Source organism: Anomaloglossus baeobatrachus, chromosome 1 (genome assembly GCF_048569485.1).
Source record: "Anomaloglossus baeobatrachus isolate aAnoBae1 chromosome 1, aAnoBae1.hap1, whole genome shotgun sequence".
In the NCBI taxonomy this organism is placed as follows: Eukaryota; Metazoa; Chordata; class Amphibia; order Anura; family Aromobatidae; genus Anomaloglossus; species Anomaloglossus baeobatrachus.
This window is the reverse complement of record NC_134353.1, coordinates 334,445,459-334,460,380: the sequence shown is the minus strand read 5'-3', so window position 1 is coordinate 334,460,380 and position 14,922 is coordinate 334,445,459. Positions and strand designations below refer to the sequence as shown.

Here is a 14,922-nt window from a genome sequence, read left to right as displayed (position 1 = left end):
TGATGTAAAGGGTTCCATTGATTTACAGAGCTGGCAGTGTAGAACCACAGGATCGGACGCCAATGGTTTAGATCTGATCGCTGGGTGGTTCTCTGGAATTACAACCAAAAGTCTGCCTATATTAGTTTGCATTGGATTGAACCTAAGGAGCTCTGTATATTGAGTGCGTAAAGTACCCTAACAGGTTAATTAACATTCTGGAAAATTGGCACATAAGGGAGCTAAGAAATGGCAATGCCTGGAGGAAATCTGCGCAGAATATACAATGCAGATGTTGGGTTAAGTCGTAGCTGAAAGCAGGTCTGCAATGCATTGTATTATACGGTTACTTGTAACTTATGTGGTGTTTAAGGTTTTTTGTTTGTTTTTATCAAGATTTTCCTTGGTGGCAAAACATACTGTGGAATTCAACCAGGTAGCCATGGCAAACTCTGAGGGGTCAGAAGCGATGCTGAACAGAGTTATGACCAAGGATAATATTGGCGTCTCGGTTTTGCTAGAAGTCCACAAAGATCTCCCTGGGGGAGGTAGGTTTACCACAACTAGAGTGCTGGTAATTTATGGTGTTAAAGGGGCTGTTCAAACCAAATACAGGCGCTCAGTGCATCATGGCGGGGCCACACATTTATGTGCACCTTCCTACCTGCTTGTTTTCCATCTATCGCTGGATCTGAAGCCATAGATGTCAGAGGGGAGGGTGGAGATGGAGAGCACGTTGGTGGAAAGACTTAAATGTTTGGCCTGGCTATGATGCACTGAGCACCTGTACTTGGTTTGAACAGTGCTTTTTAATGGTAGCTTATCTTTATTACATTAGACATGCACTTAGAACGAACACACACACACACACACACACACACACACACACACACACACACACACACACACACACACACACACCTTTAAATTCAATGATTGGCTTGAAATTAGATTTACAGAGCTTAACCTCTTCCCGATGCTGTTTTTTCATTTTTGAATTTCCAGGTTTTCAGCCCCTACCCAGAGCTTTAGTCTTGTCAAGACATGAGGGCATGTTTTTTTTGCAGGGCGAGATGAACTTTTGAATAATGCCATTCATTTTACCATCTGGCATATGTGTTTGTTTTTTTTTGTGGCAACAATGACATCTTAATATGGTTCTCAATCTGTACAATTACGGTGATGCCAAACGTGTGTCCGTGTTTTTGTTTGTGGTGAAAAAAAATGTTTGCGCATTGTTGCCATTTTTACACACCTGTAACATTTCTATTTTTCAGTTGATAGAGCTATATGAGGGCTTAATTTTTTTGTGTGGCGAGGCAACACTTTTTTTTATTACCTTTTTTGCATAGAAATTATTTGATCACGTGTTACAGCATTTTTTGTGATGTTGCAGTGGACCCGAAAACAAAACACAATTTTGGCGCTCTTGACTGATTTTTATTTTTTTTTTTCTTTAAAAACTTTGGGTTATTTATATTTTTTTAAATTTTTACTTTCACTTTTTTTTTTTTTTAATAGTCCCCTTTTAAAGGACTATGACCCACTATCTGATTTCTTGCGACCCTAAAACAATGCCACAGGCAAGCTTTTAAAGGAGCGCTGCTATGACAAGCATGGAGATCTTCTGCAGAACCTTGCTGTCATAGCAATCAATGCTCTGGGATCACATCAGGGGTGCACTGATGGGCGTTTAAAATGGCTCGCTCCTATGCTGGTGCCTGTTTGACAGCGGGATTTAACAGGTTAATCGCAGTCTGAGCTCCGCTCCCCAAGCGATTGTTCGCAACAGATATCACACACATTACCTGCCAAGCATGGGGCGGGCTCAACCTGTGAAGCAGCTCCATAGTCCCACTTCTGACATGCACCTAACATGTACATTGGATGTTGTAAAGGGGTTAGAATGACTTTCTATATAATCACACTCTCACTTTTTAATTGGTGGTCTTTGAGTGTTTGCACGTTGAAAAGCTAATTGTTTTTCTTTGGTTAACCATTCAGGCATGAAAAGTCATCATTCAGCAGATAAACAGCTTCTTATGGTAGCTAATGCCCACATGCATTGGGACCCAGAATATTCTGATGTCAAGCTTATCCAAACTATGATGTTTGTCTCAGAACTTAAAAGCATTATTGAAAAGGCAGCAAGCAGACCTGGCAGCCCCGCACCGGATCCAAATTCCATCCCCTTTGTCTTGTGTGCTGATTTGAACTCGTTGCCAGATTCAGGTAAAATGTCTTCAGACGCTCTACTGAAGGTCTACGGAGGTTGTGATCTCCTTAGTGCCATCTACTGCATAATAGTCACAGGTAGTTAATGCCATACATAATTGTTAGTGTATGCTGCGCTAACTGGAAAACTCAGACCGCTACCCTGAATTGACACAGGCCAACCCTCCCCAAAACTCCCTTTTTAATTCAAGTGCTCTATAGCAACCGTGGCATCTTCATGGTTAAAGATAAGGGGCCTTGTGGCTATGCTTGGCCTATTTCATAGCATTTGAGGCCAATTGGCCCCCTGGCATTCCATTCCTGGAGTTGCCAGATGCCTATCCATTTTACTTAACATGCTATAAAAAAATCCAATAAGTTTAAAACCCTTTTATTAAAAATGTGTGCCCCTACTGTATGCTATTTGCAGGTGGATGCAGCGCTCAGTGGGTTTTTAAGGGCTCACTCACACTTGCGCTATTTTAACGCAAACGGAATCCGTCACTAATGTAGTACAGTTCATTTATTTACAGTGGAAGCGCGACATCATGTGGACACAAGCGGGTACTGCATGACACACACGCGCCATAGTAACGTGCTTCCACTGTAAGTAAATGAACTGTACTACATTAGTGACGGATTCCGTTTGCGTCAAAATAGCGCAAGTGTGAAACTAGCCTAATTCAGCTTATTGGGGGCATTCGAAGGATTTGTCCAGTAGTGGACAACCCTTTTAATATACTTCCCCACTCCCTCTGCTTTTGAAGATATGTCCCCTCTATTACTACAAATTTTGTGTATAATGAAGTAGTGCTGCAAAAATAAAATTTATTGATTTATTTATCTCCACCCCCCCCCACTATTAGGTGTGGTGGAATATCTAACCAATGGAGGAGTAGCTGACAATCATAAGGACTTTAAGGAGCTTAGATACAATGAGTGTCTCTCGAACTTCAGCTGCAATGGAAAGAATGGGACCCCAGATGGAAGAATTACACATGGCTTCCAGCTGAGGAGCGCCTATGAAAACAACTTGATGCCTTACACCAATTACACCTTTGATTTCAAAGTAAGTTCCTAAAGCAGTGCTCTAGGGGAAGAAGAATATCCTCTTGGCCCCTTTTTTAACATACATTCTGCTGCATTTTCAACTTTGGGTGCCATTCTTGTGCCCTTCTGTGTTTTTTATAGAAGGATCAGTGGCACAGATCAGTAAGGTGTGTGTTTGTACACCATTATAATGAATGGCATATACATTATAAAAAAAACTCTCGAGTGCTTCTTTAGCTATATTAACAAGAGTAAAATTAATGTAAATGGGTAAGCCATTATTGTCACCTGCTGGAAAAAAGTAATCATTCACTTTGAATGAAGAAGCAGAAGTAGTGGACCTCATGGATTTTTACATTTGGGGCAACATTGCCCCATTGCAGAGATACTGCACGTCAAAATAAAAAGCAAAATGTCTAATCTCTGTATATTGTGAAAGTGTCTTCAGTTTTTTCTGGGGGAGTGTTTTCACTCTCCCTCCCAGACCTTACCCTTTCACAGCTTGGCAGTTAATCTACCAGTCCAGTAACTTCAGACACTGCTAGGCTGTGATTGGCAGCATCAGGGAGGGGTGAAGGTGCACACCCCGAGAGAAGACTCTGAAGAAACACCCAGTTGGTCTGCAAGAGATTTTACATCGTGTGCTAATGGCAATAAATGTGAAGATCTCTGCAATGAAGATTCTCTTCAATGGGAAACAGCAAAATTAAAGCTCAGGTTTGTGTCCCCACCCCCTCCCCACCCCCTCCACACCAAAGGTAGTAGTTAATTTAAAAAAAAAAATCCTAATTAGTCTACTGCAAGGGCACCTCAGAGCAAAGAGAATGTGTATCTGCTGTACTCAGCTAGATATCGTTTCTGTAGAGTACAGGCTTCCCCAATATTTAAGGTTTTATTAAGTGTCCATCTCTTTACAGACATGCTACTTTGGTTTGCTTATCCATACATTGACACAGAATGTGTTGCATGTCTTACTCTGCTTGTTTATTTCCCAGTTGTGTAGTGATAACGTACATTTCAAATTTTATTTATAGATCGTAATTTTCTTTTTCTTTAGGGTGTCATTGACTACATCTTCTACTCCAAGACACACATGGATGTTCTTGGCGTCCTGGGGCCTTTAGATCCTCAGTGGATGGCGGAGAACAACATCACTGGCTGCCCTCACCCCCACATACCCTCTGACCACTTCTCACTGTTAACGCAGCTGGAACTCCACCCTCCACTTCTGCCTCTCATCAATGGGGTACACTTGCCAAGCAGGAGGTAGTTCTGACTGAGGCTTGGCAAGCTTTCTCATGGACCTGTACAGCTGTAAGAGTCTGTAGGAGTGAAGTATGGCCAACCTAAAGCTGCTTTTTCACGGCTCCTTCCCTTTTGTCAAAGCCGTGGTTCTGCATTTTATTGCAGGGAGGCAATATTTGGCATTGGGGTTGGTACAGAATCTGTTCACCACCCCAACTGTATTTTTGTTACTTTTTAAACAAGCTTGATTTATTTTTTATTTTTATTTTTTTTTTTTCTGTCCATATTTTTTTCTTGTGTTGTAAGAAATACCATTGACAGCAGCTAGATACCAGGCCGTTCTCCCTTTTTTGAGTTGACTCCTTCCAATGTGTAGTTAATAAGGACACCCAACTTTGTAATTGTCCCAGGGAAAGCAAGCAACCATGTTTTTACCCTACTCTATAAAGGCTACCTTGGCTCTCCTAAAAGTAAAGCACAATCTTGCTTTTATGCCCTATCCAAACTCCATTCTAAAAATGTAATTGCTTTTAAGAGTTTACAACCTCCCACCGGTCCTTTTTGGCTTAACACTGGCTATGAAGAGAATTGTTAAGATGGGCTGCTTGCAGCTGTCATGCATTGGTGGTTGGTAGTCACATCCCAGCCACCTGTCCTAGGTGTATTTCTGTATTTTACGTTTGGTTAGCTATTCCTAATGGAAAAAAAGAATTGCCAGTCTAAAGTTGTAACCAAAGATACTACTTGCCAACCCAATTTTATAGTATTATTTCGACTCTAGTCTTTCTTGCTTAGCCAATCCTGATTAGATTCTGTGTACTCTTCAAAGCCAGATGTAGTAGCGTTACACAGTCCAACGAACACTTAAAAAAAATCTGAAATCTATCGATCTTCTTTTTTTCTGTTCTGGTCTTATCCCCGAGACTGGTAATCATAGGGAGTGGCTAGGAGTAGTGTACTTCTTTAACTTTGGGGTTTCCCAAGCTCTTAATTGGCCAGTTAGCCTACATCCTGCATTTCCAAGACTGTCCACCCCAATTCTCCTCTTCCAATTCCAAATGTAGAGTTGCTTGGTAGCCCAATGTATCTTGCCTATAAGGAGGGTCTTCAACGTTTTGTTCCCCGAACACCTGGCTATGAAGGGGTTAGAGTCTTGCTGGTATAAATTATTTTTTTTTCCTTTTTGAAAAATTTTGTATTGCACTGGTTAAATGGCCTCTAACTGCAACATTTTCTTGTCTCTTGCTGCTATGTTTTTAAAACTGCTTTTAAATGAATCTTCTCAATGCACTTTATTGCTTTGTCTCCCAATGTGGTCGCTTTCTCAGACACAATCTTATCTAAACTTTTTAGCAAAGGGCCCTTTTGAAAATGTTACTGCTGCATGTTATGTAGTCCATTCGATCGGTCTGAACACAGGACTTGCCCCCTTTTCACCAATTAATGACTACATTCCTCTCCTAAGTGGTGTGGGTCATTCCCACATGCGTAAATCTTCTATAGAAACTATTTTCCGTAAGGTACATATCAACTGCAGTCTATTAAATTCCTAAAGTGCCTCTGTAGATGTTTCAATAAAGTAAACCCTATTCCATAGAACTATGAAATTTGCAGAAAAAAAAACTCCTTGTAAATCCCTGCTCTAGACTTGGTAATGAAAGGCCTTGTTCACATCATGTAGTCATAATACAATTTTTTTTTATATTTTTTTTTTCCCAAAACTGATTTAAAAAAAGCCATTTTGGATTTGAACCTAATTTGTTGCCGCTTTTGGCTTACACATGCAGCTGAACAAGGTCTAAACGCAGTTTCTTTGCATCAAGTTTAGCTTTGAATGTAGAGGCACACTAAATCTTTGCTAACACAAAGGTGCATCCAGATGCCCTAGTTTATGAAATGTCTCCTTGTTCTAGGGTTATCCACTCTTGCCCCTCGTGCTTTGCCTTGCTGCGGAGCATAGGTGTTCTCAGCTGGTCTCCTGGTTTAGTTATCTACTCTTGTCCCTCGTGCTTTGTCTTGCTTTGGAGCATAGGTGCTCTCAGCTGGTCACACTTTAACTGTCCCAAGAGTAAGTAAGAAGATATTAGACCCACTTGGGAACCGTTTGGTCACTACAGATATAATGAAATAATTAAATGTCGCGCTAGATTATCTGCATTTACAACTTCTCAGGTACTGTATATAGTAAACTGTAAAGCATCAGACAAAGGATTACTGTTTTTGGTAGTCTGCTCCTTCCAGGAGAAGTGACATGTAGCAGCACAAAGTACTTTAAACATGAGAAGGCCTAACCCTTAAGAATGGCTTCGGGTCATTGTTAGAAGTAGAGCGTGTCCCCTCACTTTTCATTTTTTGGGGGGCTGCAAATGGCCATGTCGCATTTGATAGGAATCACTGCATATGTGTAAGTCATTCAATGAGTACCAGCCGATTTAATAAACCATAAATGCTTAACTGTTGCAGTGTTGACTATCATAGTGGCGTTTTTGTTTTTTTGTTTTTTTTTTGTTTTGCTTTCTTTTTCCTACATAAATGCGTTAAATCATGTCCGTAAATACATTGCCGTTAGGTTGCTAATACATTTATCAGTTGTGGTTCCTTTTTAATTACATTCTTGATACTGGCTGATCTTTACCCCTTCCCTTTTTCTCTATCCCTACCCCCTTCCCTGCTTATATTCATGAATTACCTTTCAACATGGCCCCTTGTCATGAACAAAGTAGCTGAATACAAAATAAATATCGATTTTTATTTGCAGTATGTGTGGCCAGGACTGACTCGTGACTTTAAAGTTTTAACATTTATATCTTCAGAGCTAATTAAACATGTGAAAGGATATTTTATTAAGAAACTGTCCAGTTTTTATTCCTAAAAAAAATGTACTCTGTAAATTTTGTAAGAATAAAATGTTTTCTTTTTTTTTTAACTTAACACCCCCCTTCACCGCCAGAGGTTGGAGCAATTTGGAGACCCCTCTAAGGTCAAAGGGATACATTTGCTTTTCAAACCTAGTTTGTTTTGCACTCAGATCTGTCTGTTGGTATTTTCTTGTCCTTGCATATAAATGCCATTAAACCCATTATACATTGGTAAAACGCAGAAGCACTGATTTATTTACTGTTTGGCAATGTAACTTGAAGCTTATCTTTAATTTTTTTTTTTTTTTTATTTTTTTTTTTATTTAAGATTTTTGTCTATTCCACCTGTTTTTGCAGAAATTGTTAAACCATCTTTTATTGTAATCTATGCATCTAACCAACTGCAAGCTTGATTTTCTGGTTGAGTAACTCTACATTTACAAAACGTTATATGGGTTGCCTTACCCAAGTACATTTATGGCATATCCCTGTTTTGGCTGGTGTTCCACCACCACTGAGCGGTGGGGTGGTGGCAGTTGCACTGGCTTTCTCAGTTTCGCAGTGGGAGTTCCCAAATACTGCCGATTTTGTATGTACAATGGGTTCCAATTAAATCATTGGATTTCCCAAATACTGCCAATCGCATGTACTTTGGGTTCCAATTAAATCATTGGATTTCCCAAATACTGCCGATCGCATGTACTTTGGGTTCCAATTAAATCATTGGATTTCCCAAATACTGCTGATCACATGTACTTTGGGTTCCAATTAAATCATTGGATTTCCCAAATACTGCCGATCGCATGTACTATGGAACTCCCATAGCAATGAATGGAGACAGCCGCACATCTGCTGCCAACGCTCTACTCACTGGTAGTTAAACGTCAGGGGCTCCCATTATGTAGCTGGATGTGTCCCATAAATGTCTCAGGAGACAACCCTGTTAAATGCTAATACACCACCTACCATTTATAGTATCCCATTGTTGACTATGATTTTGCTTCTGTCGATTGGTATTGTTGGGGCTGTTGGTCCTGCATGTGTTATACCATTGCTCAGGCACTTGTATCAAGTTCCTATTCCAGCTTATTACACAATTATCTATAACCTGACGTTTCCTATTTGCTTTGCAATGCCTTTATTAAATACTGATGGCATTTTTCAATTTTTTTAAAATTGAATGACCCCTAAATATACAACTATACCCTCACGACAGTCTTCTGCCCTAGTGTTTGGCATGACTGGCATTCAAGAGTCTGAGATGCTACTCTCCTAGTGGCAATCGTTTCTCTACCAGGGTTTATTTTTTTTTTTCACTTTTTTTTTTTTTTTTTTCTTTTAAGGAAAGCGATTTCCAAATTTCATTTTTCTGGTCTTCACAAGCTTAAGGTTGGTAAATGTGATTAGCTGTTTGATGTTTGGTTTCCTGCAGCACCCTCAGGGCCTGTCTGATTACTGGAATTGGGGATTGAATAGCTCCGTTCTCTCAACTGTCTCAAAGTATCTGGTTTTTCATGATTTAACCAGCAGCACTGCCTATGAAAGCAGATAAATAATAATAAAAAAAAATCTTAGCCCCGTTAAAGGGCGTTTGATTTTTTTTAAAAGTAATTTTATGTAATAAAATGTATGAGATGGCTATTTTCTATTTTCTGTGTATTGGTGAAAAGATTGTCGATTCTGTAATACAGTATCCTCTGAACTGGCACAACAGTCACATCTTTTTGATATACGTTCATCTCCAAGAGTTATATATAAATATATATATATATTTTTGTTTTACACCCAGGGCTCAATTTTTTTTCAATAAAAGCTTATACCCTGTACAAAAAATAAAAAAAAAAAATTGTTGGGGGCACTTTTAAGCATTTGAGCCAGCTCAGATTCCACTATCCTTGTGCTTGTATATGATGTAGATGTAAAAGTGACATTGTACAAATACTTTTTCTAAGCAAAAACGCTTCATATTGCAGTAGTGAAGAGAAAAACAAACCTTCCAGTGGTTTTTGTATCTGATCTTCCCATACCATGCATTGGTGTTTGCTTCATGTGAAGCCATTTCATTGAAGTCTATGTATCACATTCAGCACTGTCTCATGGCTTTGTATCCTCATTAGGAACAATTTAGCCTGATCAATCTTAAAAATGTACGCAGCATGTAAAGCGTTGCCTAAAACTCTAAACCCTCCCCACTTTTATAACTTATCGCCATATGCTTTTAGAATGTGTTCACTTCCTTTAGCTAATCACTTTACAGTCGTCTTTGCTCTAAAAAGTAGTCCTCCAAGAAACAACTGTATCGCAGCTACCCGATTTCTAATGTGTGAGGTCACAGCCATTTTATATAAACTGGTAACACTCAAATATGGTTTTTATATGGTGGTGTGTTTGTCACAATAGTGAAGGAATATTTTAATCTGATAATGCCCAACATACCCTTATGCTATGTTCTGCATTGCAAGCTTCATTAGAAGCCTTTTTTTTATTTATTTTATATTTTTTTTTTTTTTTTTTTTTTTTAAGATGTAGCCAAAATAGCCGAATTTTATAGGGGGTTCATCAATGTTCACAGGAGCAGAAGTTCGTGTTCCTAGTTAGAGATGAGAAGTGATATCCAGGCGGCACTCAAAACTGCAGGTGCTTGGTCAAGGGGTGGCACACCCAAATAATATATGAACAGAAGACCGGCACCTAGTTAGAGATGGATATAGATAATTATAGTGCTACTGAAAATATGTGGCGGAAACCTTAAGGCCATGTGCCCACAGAAGAAAGTAACCGTGGACTTTCTAGCTTTTCCAGATATATCTGTGGGTTTACCCAAGTACACTCCCCATGTTATCCTATTATCCTATCAGATTTGGGGAGTGGTGTATCAATGCTGCGATATTTGCAGCTGTGGAAAATGCTGCGGATTTTCCGCCGCTGCACGTAATTGCATGTCCATTATTTATGCGGAATAATCTGCGTAATTCCCGCTCCTCCACTAAGGAGAAGGCGGGAATTCCGCACTGTTTCCGCAGGTTTACCGCAACAAGTCCGCAGATGTACTGCAGCAATGGATAGCTGCGGATTCTGTGAAGTTGCTGCATGATCCTGCAGAAAAGTTCGCAGGTATGATCTCCTGTGGGCACATGGCCTTAGTACAGATTTGATTAAAGAACCTTAACTATGTGTGGAACGTCAAATTTCTTTGACCACATTTTGTCCTGGTTAAAGTTCTTCAAGTTACAGTACATATGAAAATGGTATCTTTTGCTCTACAAGATTTATCCTAGGTGCCCTCATTTCACAAATCTAAACAGGCTGCTTATTAATTAGCGAAATACTCGTTTATCGGGTGAAATTATTTCAAGGCTGGCTTAAAACATTTTTTTTTTTTTTTAAAAATCCTTTAATTTTTGATGGTGCATCCCCTTGTTTCGCTGACCATGGGCAGCCTAGGTGCACTGAGCGATCTACAATAGATGGTTAAATGCCTATTATTTAGCATGGTCTTATTGGTGGCTGCTTATTGCCACTAGTTGGTCCCCGTAATCTGCTCTTAAATTCAGTCTGAACTGAGCCAAAGTCTTGTCATATATGCAGTGATTAGCTTTCAAAATGTAAAACGGTCATGGAACCCAATGTACTTATTGTTGGCTTACTTTGCATTTGAAAGCATCTAGAACTATTCTTTTCTATACAGGAAAAAAGTATTCAAGACCAAAAGGACAATCTTGGCAACTGTCTAATAAAATGGGGGGGCTATGACTTCTTTTACTGTTGGTGCCAGGTATTGAATTTGCTCTCAAATCTTAAACCAAAAATAGTCATTTATTCACTACACTTCAATAGATTGAAATGTACATAACTAACTTGACATATTCATGACAATGGGCACTTAACTCCACTGAATCAACTTAAAATTGTATTTAACATATATTTTTGTTCTTGATTTAACTTCCATCAATTATGTATCAATATTTTTTTTTCTCTGCATGAATTTATTGACCAGTGTGAAAAATTTTGGGTTTCATATTAAATTTGGTCTAACTTTCTGTAAGGCACTGAATCCACTCTCCCCTCCCTTTTTTATTTAGTAATTTTATACATTGTTTTTTTTTCTGCTATATTTTGCCTGACCTCCCCTTTCACAAGCTTTGCCACTATGAAGTTTAAACCTTTACCATAGAATTGCATAATAGTGATGTTTTATGTTGTGCTAAGCTCAGGACCAGTAAACAAACTTTTCTGGGGTTCAGCAATTGCTTTTTCATATTTAAAAGATTAAGCACAACTTTTCAGCTGGTTTATATTGCCAAAACAAGTTTCTTGCTGCTTTACATTCCCACAAACAATGGGAGTATTGAGACCCACAATTTTACAGGGGTTAAGATAGAATGTATAGTTAGGTCTTCATTGTACTTTATATTGCACTAGGTATATATTTCCATTAAAAGGGCTGTGTAGTCTAAATCCACATGGCCAGTCCGATTGCAGACTTGCGAATCTTTGCATTGCGCATGATGAGGATTCTGTGGTATCTGCGCCAAGAGCAGTGATCATGTGACCATAAGTATGAGAGTATAATATGGATGTATGTATTATAATAATTTTATTACTCCTGGCCAGAATCCATCTAGATGGCTGCGGCCTTTCTCAATGCAAGTATATTGTGAAGTCTGGAAACTGTCTAGTCTGCTTCTGGCCCAAGTGTATACATATTACATTATGGACACGTGACTGGCGCGCCCCGCGCGGACACCGCACAATCCTCACTGTGCGTATTGAGGATTCAAAAGTCTACAGTGACTATGGACATGTGGGTCTAGACCGGGCAACCCCTTTAACTTCTGCAAAACTACTGTGGTTTACAATCCCCTCACTAGTTCACTTATTGGTGGTCTTACATTTACATCCAATGCTTCACCTTCAACACTTTTACTGATGTACAGCTATGGCAGACCTAACACTGCCTTCACTGGATGTACAACATGGTGCCTGAGCTTACCACTCAATACTTGTATAGCATTGTCTCAAGATCATGGATATCTATTGCTCATTGTTGCTTTTCATGTGTCACACAGTATCAATATGCAAAACTAGTTAAACACTTCCTTCAGTTAATTTATGGCAAAGGATTCTTATTGCGGTGTGAATGTATATCTGAGGGAAGAAATCACCAGCCGTGTCTGAACTTTTTTTTTTTTTTTCTTTTTTACGGAGTTAAACCACATTCTGGATTGCACAGCTGATGTATTTTGGGCAATATTTGATGTATAAAATATGCTGTGCTCTGGAAACTTCATAGTATTACAAATGTGAACAATACAGAATCCAGCCTAAAAAGTTGCACTGTTTGTCCTGCTTTCTAGACCTGTGGCAGCTGAAGAGGAGAGGTGATGAAGAACCTCACTATTTCTGATGACAAATTACTTTTTATCCATTTTGGAAATCGGGTACTGCTTACACATAATGTATAGGGCTAAATAATTGCTTGTATCCTTGTGTACCTTTTTTACCCCCATCTATGTAGGCAATAAAAGGCTATTTTGCAACTGCATACTTGTGTCATTTCTCATTGTATTTATTGTTGTGCTATTACAAATCTACAATACATACATGCTTTGCATGTATGATGCAGCTGGCATGTAGATGATTGAGAGCTCCCTATTTCACTCAATTGGCTCCCATGTGATTGCGTGTGCTAATGGTCGTCTCAACAAGAGGTCAAATGACCATTGGGTTTGCAATATTACCGTAAGCCGGGTCTACCGGGCTCCTGTCATGTATTGCAATTGTAAGAAAACAGCAATAAGACAAGTATAAGCTAAGGTCTCATTAAACGCACAAGTCAAAATTTGTGAAGCCAAAAGATTTTCACCTCCTACAATGCTTTTTTTTTATTTTAAACAAAGGTACACAATTGGTATCGCTCAACCTGAGCTATACAAAATCACATATTGCATTAACCCATACAGTGAACGCACTAAAAAAAAAAAAGAAAAAAAACAAATATGGCACACTATAGTGTTTTCATCCACTGGATAAAAAGTGATCAGTCGTTTATAAAAATTATCACTGAAAACCTTATCTGTGAGGCTACTTTCACACATCCGGTTTGAGCTCTGCGGCTCAATCCGGCTGTGAAAACTATGCAACGGATGCGGCGAAAACACCGCATCCTTTGCATAAGTTTTTACATGCGGCCCGTCCGTTTTTTTCCGGTTGCGGCATGCTACTGAGCATGCGCAGTGGAAAAAAACGCATGCGGCGAGCGGATGCGTTTTTTTCCGCATCGCGCCACATCCGGCCTCCATAGGTATGCATTGAAAAATGCGCCGCAGCGGCCGGATGCGGCACGATGCGGTGTGTTTTGCCGGAGCAAAAAACGTTGCAGGGAACGTTCGATCCGGCCGCGGCATCGGCTAAATCTGCCGCATGCAGCAAAAACCGGACCGAACGCAAGCCCCTGCGGCACAATACGGCACTAATGTAAGTCTATGCAAAAAAAAACCGCAACCGGCGTTACAAAAGCCGGTTGCGGTTTTTCTGCAGAACGCCGTATTGTGCCGCAGAGCAAAAATCCGGATGTGTGAAAGTAGCCTAAGTGTACCAGTAAAATTTCAGTTCACTGTGCAGAACATACTTTCACCCAGAACAGCTCTTCTGGCAGAAAAATAGTTATAGCTCTGATTATGTTGCAAAAACAAATTTGTGTTGGTGTTTGTATGCAAAAAATATAGAGAAACAATTCAGGTAAGCACATCGCTAAGATGCCATCTTATCAAAAGGATAGGTGACTCGTTGAGGGCCGTTTTGGGTTGAACACTTGACCTCCACTAAGACAAGTGGCCAATGCCATATTACACCAGTACATCTTAGTTCTTACTGGAGCAATTTTCCAGGTATTTTTGGGGTTAGCTGACTCAATCGATCCCATATCGTGAGGTAATCAATTAAATTATAGACCACACATAATTTACTGTCTTTGCAGAAGCTAAGCACTTACATTGCATAATTTTCACTCTGCAATGTGTACAATACACTAATTTCTGAAAAATGCTTTTAGGTCCTAAATTGTCAGTACAATCGTAGGATGATTTGCTGCGTGTAATTTGCAAAATGGGGTTACCTTTTTGAGGATATGTGCTTTTCTTGCACCTTTTCGGGCACAGGTTTTTCTGAAACATGTGCCAGAGCCCCTAAAAGTCAAATAGTCCTTATCACAATGAATCGGATATATTTTGGCGAGCGCATAATTATGGTTGGTTTTGTAATTTTTACCATAGGGGAAAAAAGTAGAGAAATTTAACATATTGTAGTAAATGTAATAGCTCACTTAAAGCAATTGGTGAGACAACTTTGTGGGGAAAATGATGCTAATTATTCGTAGACTCATTTATTAAGGAATAGCGGGGCTGAGATTCTAAAATGGGAGGGTTTCCTTTGGGTGATGGTACTATGCTGTTCTGGTACATTGTGGAGCTGTCAAGTAGCGCCTTAAAACTATTCCAGCCAGGACTGTGAAATCTGAGTTTGTATAAAATGGACAGACTCCTAAAATGTATAATAAATTTGGTACAACGGTTCA

At 39.4% G+C, this 14,922-nt stretch overlaps 1 protein-coding gene across 1 annotated transcript in view; it reads left to right on the top strand.

Annotated features, from left to right (window-relative positions):
* Positions 1–6,942, top strand: part of CNOT6L (CCR4-NOT transcription complex subunit 6 like) — an 86,148-nt gene extending 79,206 nt beyond the window's left edge. The window contains exons 9-12 of the mRNA XM_075352164.1: positions 376–527; positions 1,984–2,211; positions 3,060–3,262; positions 4,301–6,942. Coding sequence (XP_075208279.1) covers positions 376–527; positions 1,984–2,211; positions 3,060–3,262; positions 4,301–4,513 — 796 coding nt within the window. The 3' untranslated portion in view covers positions 4,514–6,942. The remainder of the gene's footprint in view (positions 1–375; positions 528–1,983; positions 2,212–3,059; positions 3,263–4,300) is intronic.
* The last annotated feature ends 7,980 nt before the right edge of the window (positions 6,943–14,922 follow it).